The sequence below is a fragment of the Synchiropus splendidus genome, chromosome 8 (genome assembly GCF_027744825.2).
Source record: "Synchiropus splendidus isolate RoL2022-P1 chromosome 8, RoL_Sspl_1.0, whole genome shotgun sequence".
Classification (NCBI taxonomy): Eukaryota; Metazoa; Chordata; class Actinopteri; order Syngnathiformes; family Callionymidae; genus Synchiropus; species Synchiropus splendidus.
The window spans coordinates 16452738-16466700 of record NC_071341.1 but is presented as its reverse complement, the minus strand read 5'-3'; the positions used below and the strand labels follow the sequence as shown (position 1 = coordinate 16466700).

At 46.0% G+C, this 13963-nt stretch overlaps 2 protein-coding genes across 2 annotated transcripts; one reads left to right on the top strand and one right to left on the bottom strand.

Annotated features, from left to right (window-relative positions):
• The first annotated feature begins 2516 nt into the window (after nucleotides 1-2516).
• On the top strand, nucleotides 2517-5701 carry LOC128763390 (claudin-3-like). The gene is made up of 2 exons (XM_053872148.1): nucleotides 2517-2998; nucleotides 5032-5701. Exons 1-2 carry the CDS (start codon nucleotides 2526-2528, stop codon nucleotides 5699-5701), a joined length of 1143 nt encoding a protein of 380 aa, XP_053728123.1. The 5' UTR covers nucleotides 2517-2525.
• A 4297-nt stretch (nucleotides 5702-9998) lies between these two features.
• Nucleotides 9999-13434, bottom strand: LOC128763392 (uncharacterized). Its single transcript, XM_053872149.1, has 5 exons — nucleotides 13299-13434; nucleotides 12076-12259; nucleotides 11354-11853; nucleotides 11017-11158; nucleotides 9999-10613 (listed from the first exon to the last, which is right to left on the bottom strand). Exons 1-5 carry the CDS (start codon nucleotides 13379-13381, stop codon nucleotides 10491-10493), a joined length of 1032 nt encoding a protein of 343 aa, XP_053728124.1. The 5' UTR covers nucleotides 13382-13434; the 3' UTR covers nucleotides 9999-10490.
• Nucleotides 13435-13963: the final 529 nt, after the last annotated feature.

Genomic DNA, 13963 nt, shown 5'->3' with positions numbered 1-13963 from the left:
AAAATAAATAAAATAACTTATTCCTAACCATGACTCAGCAAGTATTGGGTTGGGTTTATTTCCATTATTCTTTTGAGGTTTTATTTTGTTCAGCACAAATTTAATTATCATTTTATCTTAAGCACATATAAATCCTTTTATTAAATTATTTTAGTGTTTACTTTACTTTACTTGTTTACTTTCTCTTGATTCCTCCTGTTCTGAAAATTGCTCACAAAAACTAAATCATTTGCGCAGAACAAAGTTTGAAGCTTGCAAGTGAGTCTGTTTGGAATCAAGCATCTTCTCCCACTGAAATTTCAGCTCCGGGATAAAAAACCCTTGGCGGTTTGGTCTCGTTCCTCCTGGACCATTCCTGGTGTTCCATTTCACACACAATGAGGGTCTTGTTCTTAAAGACCACCTGGGTCCAGGTGAGAGGAACAAAGAGGCCTTTGAGAGCTGCCGCAAGGGGGTCATAATGATTCAGCCATCACCAGCTTTGGTCAGAGTGCCCTCCTTCAGAGCCGGTCGGCTTTCCAGTCCAGATAGACGTCTCTTCACATGACAAAGTTTCTAACTGTCAACTGTCAAGGTTGACTCCAACTGGGATTCTCAGACAGGTGGGGCCCCTTCAATGGTGCACCTGTTCCAAGAACACCCCCCCAACATGGATCCCAGCAGGGATCAGCACCTCATGTGAGATCCTCCTCAACATTTTTACATCATTTTTATAGCGATTAGACAAATAGGAAGAAGTAGATCCCAGAAGAATCTGAGGAGGAAGATGATGCTCCTACTTTAGCACCTGAAGAAGTCTCATGTATGAAGTGAAAGTCACCCAGAGGACCTCCATCTTGTGGATCCTTGGGGGCTCCCGGAGCCCGACATTTGTTTTGTGGTCCAGCAACGTCAGACTCGTAAAATTTAGGTCTCAACTTCTGCAGCAGCGATCTCCGCCACCACCAGGGGGCAGCATTGCTGTGAAATGCGGATTTGGATTCAGAGGGTGGTGATGCGGAACTTGGTATGGAGTTCGATCGAGCTCCGTGAGCCCAGTAAAGAACCATATTCATCAGCGGTTGCTCGTCAGATTCAAATGGCTTCTGCTCTGAACTCTTCTGTCCCTCAAATACTTGGCATTCTGTGTTTTTAATTTTCTTTAACTCTCTTTGGTTGTTTATATTTCTACTTCTGTGTTTGTTGTTGTGCTGGTTCATGCTGCATTTCCAACATTGGTTGCCAAGTTTTCTGCATTTGAAGTTGAGTAGTGGTTAGAATTGAGGGGTTGTGGGGTCGTATGTGGTCCACCAGAGGTCCACCAGTCCCTGCAGCACAACCTCACCACTGCCTCCTTCGTCCACCCTCCACTTTGGAACCTGTGTTGCCGTCTTCACGCACAAACATCAGCAGGAACATCATCAGCAGAACTGTTTCCTCCATGCAGGTGAATTCCAAGGGAACCAAACTCCTCTTCCAGTTATCGGTTTTCACCACTCATTCCCGGGAATATCTTTATTTTGCTGGATTTATTGCCGTGGTGATGACATCACCACTCTCAAAACCTTTCCACAGAAGTAAACACCAGCTCGGCACGACACAGAGGTCAGCGAGGTCAACACCTCCCTCTTCAGTCTGAATCGACTGCCACTGCGGTCAGGTCGCCGGGGCAGCAGCCAGAGCACAGAGGCCTGCCTTTAAACAGAAAACTGAGCTTGTATGCTGGAGCTGCCTCTTCATGTTAAACACCTCACTAGTCTGTCCCAGTACGTCAACTGGAGGAGCAGAGGTTCTGCTCCGAGTCTCTCCTCATTGACTGAGCTTCTGTCTCAGAGAGTCCAGACAGAGAAACTGTCCTGTGGGTCACTCCACATCTGGTCTCCACAGTTGAGGAGAAACCCTGCTCTATAGATTGCTTTTTCATGTGGCTCAGCTCTTTCTTCACCATGACTGAAGATAATGCTCCATCTATCCATCAACAAAACCCTAAGCTCCTAGAGCTCCTCCTCCATCTGCAACTTGGACAGGACAGTCCATGGTCTCAGACTTCTGGACAAGTCTTTTTGGAAGCCTCGAGTCATTTACCTTCAGTCAGCAACACATGGTATATTTCCCCTCCTTATATCAGCCTTTCTTTTGGGGGCATGGGGGGTCAGGGACGGCTGAATGACCCAGAGCTGAACCATGAGACCAGCCAAGGGTTCGAGGCCGACTGTAGCATTACGACTCCGCAGCGTGAGAGTGTGAGGACTCGGGGGAGTTAGATTCTTCTGCAGTCAAACATTGACGCCCAGGTCTTCACCGTGTGAGTTGATGGTTAACCCGGTGGGACCTCCGATATCAGTGTTTGCTCGCAGGTGTGAGAGCTACCGGGCGCTCACTGGCTGAATCATTAATCGCAGTTTGTCGTGGAGCCAAGGCTGCTCAGCCTCAACTTGCCGGATTCAAACCGACCAATAGCCCAACGACTCCGCCTCCGACTGGACACCACTCTTGGACTCCACCAAGACAGCCCGGCACTCGTCTCCTGACCTTCCTGGACCAAGATGCCGTCAGCTGGACTGGAAATCCTGGGCGTGATCCTGGCCGTGTTGGGATGGATCTCAGCCATCGCCTCCTGCGCTCTGCCGATGTGGCGCGTCTCGGCGTTCATCGGCGTCAACATCGTGACGGCGCAGACCACGTGGGAGGGCATCTGGATGAACTGTGTGGTCCAGAGCACCGGGCAGATGCAGTGCAAGATCCACGACTCCATGCTGGCGCTGAGCGGAGACCTGCAGGCGGCCCGAGCGCTGACCGTCATCTCCATCGTGATGGGAATCCTGGGACTCCTGGCGGCCATGATGGGAGCCAAGTGCACCTCTTGTGTGGAGGAGGAGCGGGCAAAAGCTCGGGTGATGGTGGCGGCCGGCGTCACTTTCGTGGTGGCTTCCCTGACGCAGCTGATCCCAGTGTCGTGGTCGGCCCATGCCATCGTCATGGAGTTCTATAATCCCGTCATTCCCGAAGCCCAGAAGAGGGAGATCGGAGCGGCGCTGTACCTCGGCTGGGCCGCTGCTGCCTTCCTGCTGATTGGAGGGGCCATCCTGTGCTCCAGCTGTCCCCGAGAGCCGGAGAAACGGTACGGACCCCCGTCCAAGACCATGTACCCGCCGACCCAATCCATCGCTACCAATGGGTACGACCGCAGGAACTACGTGTGAACCATGCCAGACTGAACTGTCTCACCGTCCTGGTTGTTTGCTCCTCTTTTGCTTTTTCAGCTTTTCCAACTCTTTGTTGTTCCATACTGGTTTCACGCCAGTTATTTAAAAATGTTACGCTACGTTACTTCTCCAGTGACGAAAACCTTTTGTAATAAAATGTCAGTTTTCAACATAGTGGTGAGTTTCTGTGTATTTGCTGAGTCATCGTGTTTGGATCGATGATTTTTTTTTAACTTTGGCAGTTTTTTTTAAGATCAGCAGACAGATTAAGTGTGAAAAATTGGTATGGAGAGAAAGGTGCAAAAAATGGACTACAGAAAAGATGATGAAAAAAAACAACCCATAAAAAAACCCCACAATAAACTTGTTTATATATAAACAAAAAACATAAAGTTGTTTTGTGTGAGGCGCACCCCAGTAAAATTCTGCTGACTGCAGTTAAAAACACAGAACCAACAAGCACCAAACTCTGCATCAAGGAGCAAATGACTTGAGACCGTGAAGAAAGAAAGGGAGGACCCTACAGGCGCTCGAGTGAAACGATAAGATGGGAAAGTTTATTTTTTTAATTAGTTTTATGAAAACGAAAGTAAGCTTTTTGTTGAGCCCCTTTTGTTTAGCTTACAAACCAACTGTTCCTGGATCATCTTTTATTTTGTTTGACTTTATATTTAAATGTTTTTTCCTTCTAATGAATTTTATGTTCTTTATGTTCTTTTTATTTACATTTATTTATTTATTTTTATTCATATATTCGATTTTAAAAAATGAACACAACAAACTTGCATTTCCCCAAACTACAAAAACAACACTGCCACTGCTAGTACTACAACAACTACTACAACAAATAATAATAATAGTAATACTAATAGTAATAATAAAAAACCTTTCACATGAAAGAGAAAGTAAGCGAAGTTCAGGTATTGTATGAAGTGGAAAACAAAAACAGCCTTCAGAAAAGAACAAACTAACTCTCTACAAAACCTAGACAACCATAAACATTGAACTGAAACCCTACAAGAAAAACAGCTTGATCATGAAAGGACCAAATAGAAGTGGCCTGTCAGTGAAGCCCCGGACTGAGGAGCACCAACTCTGGGCCCACCTCACACCAGAACTGAAACAAAACCACGTGACAGTTTCGAGCAGCAGGTGAGCAGGAAGAATCCGAGTCCACATTATCTCCACGACCTCTCGGCTGCTTCCCGTATGTCTCCAGGAGACTGCGCTCTTTGTTGCGCTCTCACACTCCAGGCACCGAACAAAGGAGCACTTCAGCAGCAGACCCTCTGCAGGGGGGGTCGCCTGCGCCGGGTTACAGAGGCACTTCTGAGGAGACCATCGCTGCCTGAAGAATGTCCAGAGCCGGTCACAGACTCATCGATGGACGATAATCATCCACCAGCCACTGACCCCTTCAGTCGCCCCACTTGAGCTCAGCTCTTTCACCTCTGTCAACAATAAGGGGTGTTTGGAGCAAGTATTGAAGAGACGTTTCCCCCTGTTTTCAATTTAATTTCAACCTTTTGTCATGTTTTCTTGCAGCTTTAAGGCTCTGAACGTCTCCATCATTTGGCCAGATGTGAAGTCTGAAGAAGACTTCCTGCTTCAGGATGAGTCAGAGAGAAAGTAACGGGGCCGAGTGCAGAGCTTCACCTCCTGATAAGGAGAGACTCCCGCCCTGACTATCCTCCCGCTCCCAGACCTGAGGGGATCCTTGAGTGAGCAGCGGCTGTAAACTGAGTCCAGCGGTGAGGTCATCACAGGCCAACCCCTCCCACACCTGAGCTGCCGTATAAAGTCCAGTGGCCAGGTTGGACCTCAGATCCATTCCTCTCACTGGTCCAGATCTGTTCACTGGAACCATGTCCGTCGGGCTGGAGCTGATCGGCATCTCCCTGTGCATCCTGGGATGGATCATCGCCATTGTGGCGTGCGCCCTGCCCATGTGGCGGGTGACCGCCTTCGTCGGCAGCAACATCGTGACGGCTCAGATCATCTGGGAGGGTCTGTGGATGAGCTGCGTGGTCCAGAGCACCGGCCAGATGCAGTGTAAGGTCTACGACTCCATGCTGGCGCTGTCCCAGGACCTGCAGGCCGCCCGGGCGCTCACCGTCATCTCCATCCTGCTGGCCATCCTGGCCGTGCTGGTCGCCATCGCCGGGGCCAAGTGCACCAACTGCATTGAGGACGAGGCGTCCAAGGCCAAGGTGATGATCATCTCCGGCGTCTTCTTCATCGTGGCGGGAGTCATGCAGCTCATCCCTGTCTCATGGTCGGCCAACACTATCATCAGGGACTTCTACAACCCGCTGGTGACTGACGCCCAGCGGCGGGAGTTGGGCGCGGCGCTGTACATCGGCTGGGCGGGCGCCGCGCTCCTCATCCTCGGTGGCGGCCTCCTCTGCTGCTCCTGTCCGCCGCGAGAGACACGCTATAACCCGTCACGGGTGGCGTACTCCACATCCCCCCGTGGCCCCGGGGGCCCGGGCCTGGAGAGGAAGGACTACGTCTGAACAACACCCAGGAATGGAACACAAGGAAACTTTCAGTCACGTTTCAAAATAAATGTCAGAGAAACGGCAGCGATGAAAGCGACGGTGGTTTCATCCATCCACCTTTTTCAACAAGGACTAGCCTTATAACTTTTTGGTGCACACTCCAGTGAACCTGAAACACTCCAGAGGAAAAGTCAGTGGGGTGGAACAGAAAGGACATTGAATGCACCGCTGAGAATCAAACAAAGGTGCAGCAGAGGAGAGTGACTTTGAACACATCATGAGTGATGGAGCTCAGAACCGCCGCTGAACTTCAAGATGTTGAAAACTATTTGTTCAATACTGTAAATATATGTTCATGTTTTTGCAAATAAAGTTTAGTCTTGAGCCGAAAATGTGCCTTTCTGTAGCTACTTTGGTTTTGATTTATCAAACATGACTTTACTTAATTTTATTCTGTAAAGTGGAAAACATTGAACGCAATCTAATAGTTTATCAAAAGAGAAAGTGTGTTTAATAATGATTTTGAACGCACCACATCTTTAAAACGTTAAGTTCAGACACATTGAAACGGAGGCTTTGAACGCATCGCTTTACTTGATAGACCAGTGACAGACCATAATCACTTAACACAAAACAGGGGACAATGAATGGACCAAAAAGTAAAGTTCAAGAGGAAACTTCAAAAGGTCTTTGAAAGCATCACTTCAGTTCTAATTGGAGCTCGAAAAGAGCTTGAACTCATCACACAAATTATCAAAAGGGAAAAAGACTTTGAATGCGGCGTGATAAGAATGCCGGAGGAAAAAGAGGGGCTTTGAACGCATCATTTAATGTGACTACAGCTGAACCACTGTATGTGTGGGATTAAAGACGGACTCTGAATTCTTGCTCAAACTACTGGCAGACATCTGATATTGAACGCAACACCTGCATCTTTCATGAAGTCTCTGACCCATGACTTATACAGAACTAACAACGGCCTGAAGCCAACACACACACACACACACCTTGTTTACATCACAATAAAGTCTCCAAGAAAAAAGGCCTCTAAACACATCATGCAAAAAGCTAATTCCATTGAATGCACCACTGTCAATAACAAGCAAAATTGTGGATTCTGAACACTTTATATAAAATTGCTTCTCACATGGAACATTGAATGCATCACTCACACTTGTAAATGAGAATTTTAAAATAGGACTCAGAAGAGAACAAGAGGACTTTGAACGCACCACTTGTGTCCAACCAAATTAGTGTGTCGGACAGACACTGAACACACCATGGGTCTATTTTATTTTGAACTGGTCAACCACATTACAACTACTGTTGTAGTGATGCCATTGAACGCATCACATTGAGGACGTCATCTGCTGATGACGGTGTTGATGTCACATGACCACAAAACTGATCAAGTTGTCATCACACTGAGTCATTGTGGGATTCCATTTGCATTGGTCACTTGACAACGTCCATAAGGTCAAGCGACGGAGGTGGCAGTGAAGGCATTTTAACACAAAGTGTTTCCTGATTCATTTCAAAACTGAAGTTGCTGGGAGACATTTGATGCCGGCAGCTTCATCACCAGGCGGTGTCCACACGCACCTGAAGGATCAGACACCTGAGCTCAGGTGAGAACTCACCGCTTCAGTTCAACAGCTTTTGTGACGTGGACACCATCGTCCGCCATCATCTTCACCTGTCTGTGTTTCCGTGGCAACGGTGGGTTTAGGGTTTCAAAAACAGCTGCAGTCACACCTCCAGTGGCAGCGGCCTGAATGTTTCATGAGGAGGTCGTAGTAAATATGTGACACTCCATCGCCGCAGGATCAGGTGCCGGGAAGCGGTAACTAATGACCCGCCTCTGTCGGGTTGGCAGCACGATTCCGCCACAGTCCGACAACACTGTAAACTACAGACATCTGAGATGAGTGTGACATCATGGAGAGCTCTCTCTAGCAGGCTCATCCAGTTCCCTCTGACAAGTTCATGGACGGGTCACTGACTCATCAATCAACTCAACAGGACGTGAGTCAGAATCACATATCGAGGCAGGAAGAGGTTCTGATTCATCGAGTCCCACACAGTGACTAGCTGAGATTGAAGTTCGACTTCAGGGGCCACCGAGTCCCAGACATCTGGGTGAGTCCCTGGCTGCTGAACAGGAGAGTGACTCAGCGAAACATGGAGTCAAGTGTGAATGTGACTCTTGGATGAAAGTTGCTCCAACTCATGAGATGAATGAGTCCCACCTCAGCACATAAAAACTGGGAGACACAGGTAGTGGCCTGGGAAATCCCTGGATTTCAGTCAGAATGTATTTGGGTTTCAGGTGGATAAAGTGAATCTTCTTCATGGATTTTAGGTCAATTTAAAGTTTGTGAAAACATCTAGAACTTTGAATTTCAGTTCTGGTTCTTTGGCACGTTTCTTCAGTCAAAAGCCTGTTAAACTTTAACCCAGCGGTCTTCAAACTTTCACTTTCCACTGCCACTCGGGAGAATCGACCGTGAAAATTGTTGACACGCACACGAGGAGGCACAAGTCACTCGATGATGAGTCGACCAAACTCATGGGTCAACACACACCCGAGATCACAAACACTGATGACAGTTCGGATCCGGGATGAATCAAGGATCAACGAAGGAACCACGCGACACCACTGTGTTTTGATCTGCTGCTCAAAAGTCGGTCGCCGAGGAAAAGTTCCCAAATTCCAGACTGAAACTGGATCTTATCGCGCCACGCTCTGCTGGCTCTGGCCAAACACTGGTCACGTGACCGATACCGGGGAATGTGGAGGGCAGTGCCTGGCACCTGAGGTCAGGGAGGGAAAGCCCCTCACACTCCTTCCTCCTCCCCCACCGTAGAATAACAGAGTCACTGTTTGGTCAGTGGGAACCAAAACCGAGGTGAGGTTGCAACAGTGTTGGTCTTCAGGTAACAAAACAGAAACAAACAAGTCTAGAAACTGCAACTATTTGGACCACAAACCACACCTGCCCAGATCACTAACATTTAGCATCACTTAGTGGCCCCCTCTTTGTTGTCTAGTTTCCAAACACTCAGCTGCTCAGCCACAACAAACAAAAGACGCCATCCTATTGGAAGTCAATAATAGTCTAAATACTTTTTGAAGCCAGAACTTTGGAATCGTTCTCATACCTCCACTCTGGCTGGAGAATGCTTCAGTCTTACAACAACTGGAGGCACAGTATATTATACCTCAGGAGCAATGGTATTTGATGGCAGCCATGGTCGCCATGGATACGGAGGCACACTGACTCCAGGTCAGACCGGCACTGTTTCACCAGTGGAAGTCTTGCTCACCAGCGAGTTTCTTCTGCCTCCAGCTGATAGTGTTCGGAGGAAAGCAGAGAATCCTCCCTGAATTCCAGAGTCGTGTGCAGCAGATAAGGAGCTGAAGTCTCTGTCAGGAGAGAAGGTTCAGGTCAGGTCAGGAGAGGCTGACACAGGCACCAAAACCCTCCTCTGAAGACGATTCCAGCCAGAATCAGCGATTAACATGAAGCGGATCAGTCAGGTGGAGCTGAGTGAACAACGTTGGAACACAAGTCACAAAAACCGAGTTTTTTTCTCCTCATTTCATCATAGTGCAAAACAAGGAGTTTATAATTTCGCCATGAGCTCAACAGTGCTGTCCAAACACGTCACCCGCTGTCAATCTACAGTTGGATCAATAGAGATATTAAGTTTACAACTCAACAAAAAGCGTCTGTGATTATAGGGTATTCATCTCTCCGAAATTCCGGCTTTGTCTTTTGTCAAATTTAACTCGTAACGTTCAGCGACACGCCAAATTTGAGCAGGTCACGTTCTCCACATTAAGGGAATCCCGCCCTCTAGCGGCAAAATGAAGCATCGCTCTTATTATGTATCGTTCAAATATTAAAGGTGTAGATCAAAACTTTGGATTATTTATCTTAATGATTCCAAAGACAAAGGCGTCACGTTTATTTGTTGTTAAAATCAACATTTATTAGTTATTAGTTTAGATTAATTGAAATGACTTTGTCTCACGCTGCAGTCAAACAGTTCAGCTTTATTTTTCCCATTAATTTGACAGCTGTATTTTGATAATCACGTTTCCATTATTTAGAAAAAATACACTTCATATGCAATCTTCACCTTAATCGCATGATTATGAATCTTCCTAATATATATATATATATATATATATATATATATATATATATATATATATATATATATATATATATATATATATATATATATATATATATATATATATATATATATATATATATATATATATATATATATAGTGGTAATAATTACATTTAAATCTCTCTTCCAAAAAAAAAAAAACTGTTTTCACATTTCAATTGCAACTACTTGGAGAAACATATTTCTCACCCAAGTCATGAAGCAAATATAATGGAATTGTTATCTTAATACTGAAGCTAATGTTACATTCTTCACATACATGTCACAAAACCACTCTGAACTGAACTTCTAAATTTTTGAAAGAACATCCCTTCTTTTCTCAAATTTTTATCTGTTGACTTGATACATCCTTAAGTTAAGTAGTTAATGATCACAATTTCATTGGAAAGGTGAGGTTGTGCTCATCCAGTGCTCCCCAGTTTGGCCTCAGGACGTCTTGGATTGGCACAGTTTGCCGTAGATTTGATCAAGTCTAATCTGATGTGGATGATGTGTGAGGAAGTGTGAGGGGGATTAAATCTGTTGGGACCAGATAGTGAGTTTCCTCGGAGTGATGTCGTCAGAGTTGATACTTGGATCAGTTCACGGACGGTAAGTTTCAGTTTGTGACTTGGTCTGTGTCCATCAGAGGAGCCAACAAGTACGGCGCTGCGTCGCCCTGGTAAACAATGGTCACCGTCTCGCTGCAGTCCGGCGCTCCAGCGCTGCTCCGTCCGTACGCCTGCGAAGACACACAGCAGTGAGTTTTACTGAGCAGTGCTTCTGTGCAGTGATGAAGTGATGTCATGAGAGGAAAGAGACCAACGACTAACCAAGCTAGCCAGCAGCAGCGAGGACATCAGCATGATCTCACTACCATCAATACCATTATCTAACTAATGTTCTCAATATTTTCAGATGGGTTTTCCTCTGGAACCTTGCACAGCATCAGATATTATCAAGACAAAACTGGAATCTTATGTTTCTGAAGAAAAGCTCAGTGTTTAGGCTCGCCGATGTCGCCGCTGGTGAGGAGTCAGCAGCGGGGAGTTCAGCAGGCCACGCAGCTCCACCGTCGTGCTGGGTTCGTTGGACATGTCCCCCACTCCCCGCCCTCTGATCATCCAGCTGGTTCTGGTACTGACCCGCTCCATCAGCTGGTTCAGTGTGGTCTCCAGGCGCAGCAGCTTGGTGACGTGGCGCCGATGTCGCCGCTGCAGCAGCTTCACCTTCCTCTGCAGCTGCAGCACCGCCGACTCCCGCGGCTCCAGACTCAGCTTGTGGTAGCTGCAGGAGAAAGGTCATACTGAGAGGTCATCCACACTGAACACGAAACACGCGTCTCCTGCTAGTTAACTAGGAATATTAGGATCTTAAATTTCACGAGAGTCACAACTACAATTTAACTCTTTAAAATTAAAACAGTGGATGATTTTAACTTCAGGTCACGTGTCAGAAGAACAGGTTCATAGCTGCACTCACCAGTGCTCCTCCAGCAGAGGATTCAGCTCTGGCTCCTCTGGCCGCTTGTCCTCCTCTGGAACCTTCGCCTGCTGATGTTTGGACACGATGGGCAGCGTGGACGAGATGGGTTCTGGGCTCAGAGCGGAGCACAGCACCACGTCTGGTGAGTAGGGGAACAGTAGCGACGCCTCACAGGGAAGGACGCTCGGTATTGTCTCCACGTACGCGAGGACCAGATCGTCCTGAGCCGACAGTTCATCCACGCAGAGGAGCGTCCCGACGGCCGTGCCGTCCCCCGGGGTCAGCTGCGGACTCACACAGTTGGACCCTCCCTGTCTGGACAATCTGGTCTGGTCACAGGAGGCAGATGAGTCCGGGGCAGCTTCGGTTTGATGTGACGTTTCCACAGCGACTTCATAAACAAGCGAGTGATTCTCTGCTCTGTCACACTCCGACACGCCGGGAGACAGGTGGAGACGTTTGGGATTGCTCTCGTCCTCAGCCGAAGCTTTCCGCTTCTGAAAAAAAAGACACACTCATCAGGAGGAGTTCCAACAGAGACTGACATCAGCGTTAGTGAGGAGTGTTGCTTCAAACTAAACACTGTTTCAGTTTGAAATGGAAGAGACATGCGAACACATTTCATCTGGCTTAACAGCCTCACTATCACTGGTGTGGTTACCTAATAAAAATGGTTTAAAGCTACAATAAGTGAATATATTTTGTACTTATAACGTCACCTGGTTCCAGTGGAAGAGCGTGGGCACCGCGTTGCTCTCCAGGTACCGGACCCCCCAGCGAACTTTGAAGCAGGACGGAATGAAATGCTCATGACAGATGTACTGGTGCCGGGACGGGGTCCAGTCTTCCCGACCCATGTTTCTGAGCCACTGCTGGAGCCGGGCCTGGTCCTGGAGCGGGAACCTGGAACACAGATAGGATTCATTTGGGGAGGGGGGGTTGCCTTCATGGACCCCAATGAGATAAGAATGAGGCAGCCCCACCCAGTTTCAGGTGAAATGACAAGAATATTTCACCTGTTTGTTCCAGTCATGAAACACTGAATTGAAAAATAAACTTTTAACTGCAGTGAAAGTTAGCTGGTTAGCCTAGCATGATTGAATTTTGTTAAATAGCAGGTCCCACAGTGTGAATAAGACATGATTTTACACATAAGTACTGATATTTTGACAAACATTAACTTATTAAAAATCAGAGTAAATTGCTTAGTGCCACCTCAATTCCAAGGATATATGAAATCATCATTTTTAGGCCAGTTAGCTAATAGTACGCTGGAAAAATCATGCTAACAAAAATGCGCATGCAACTTTGAATTAGAACTCATTTAAATATTTAAAATCAAGTACTGTTGTTTTATCTAAAGCAAATAAAAGAAAGACTGAGGTTGCTGACTCATCACGCTGTTGCTATACACTACACTTCACCAATAGCCTTCAGCGACAAGACGGCAACTTAAAATCCTTCCTTTTCCATGTTATTATTCCTTAACACAGTAAATTTAAGAGACTGCTCATTTTAAATTAATTCTCGACAAGTTTCATTTGAATTATGTAATAAAGCAAAATACAACGTATAGTGTACAAACTATGAGGTATTGAAGAATATTCATGAACATCTAGATGAGGTCTATTTCACTATTATATTTTATGTTTAAAAAAATGTTTTGACTATCATGATTGATTTTTCTTGATGTCGTCACATCCGTGTTTACCAATACTCAGCTGCTATCATCGCGAATGTGTAAAATAAATTCATACGCATTCAACTGTCAACGTACAAAAGAAAACTTCGACAGATATTCAACTTTTGAAAAAAATTGAATCATCCCGAGTCAAATTTAACACACAAAACTCACAGGGCAGCGAGTAGTGACGTCGCTTTACGCTGAATCACACGCGCACAGAACTTCCATGTCAAATATTGGAGGTTAGAATCTTCTTACTTGTAAAAACTTCTCCTGTCGCTGCTGCTACTGCTGGAGCTGTTCCTGCAGTTCGGGGCCGAACAGAACTTCGGCATGTTCATGCTCGGAAGAGCTGCTGTTTACGTGTGTGACTGGCAACAAGGTGAAACTCGTGTTGACTGAGTGTCGTCACTGGTCGGCGCACAGGTGACGACAGCCGATCAGCTGCTGGCGTGACGTCAAATAAATGTGACAGCTGCGCAGCTAAAGCGGCGCGTTGCTTCCTGAAACGTTACATTTTGTTTACATGTCACCAACATTGTCAATTAGTTCAGATAATATGAGGAGGGAAATAATCTGCCAAAAACTTTTTAAAATGTGTTTTTATTGGAAAAAAAAAAAGATTACAGGATAAAAGTCATAGTTAATGAAGTTTACAACACAAAGTAAAAGAAGAAATCATATAAATGTAAACATACGTAAAACCAAAATATAGATACTGTAAGACAATATGTATTGCATGTGTTTATTAGCGGCCTGTAATCATGAATATGAATAATCAGAAATGACATTAGTCGTGTCAGCTTGTCGCAGGCCCAGCCTTGAAATGTACTGAATAGTAAAGGTCAGTTCATAGGATCAACATGCTCTTAAGTCTTAATACAGCAAACATGAGAAAACTTTCATCTATTTACTTAATTGAT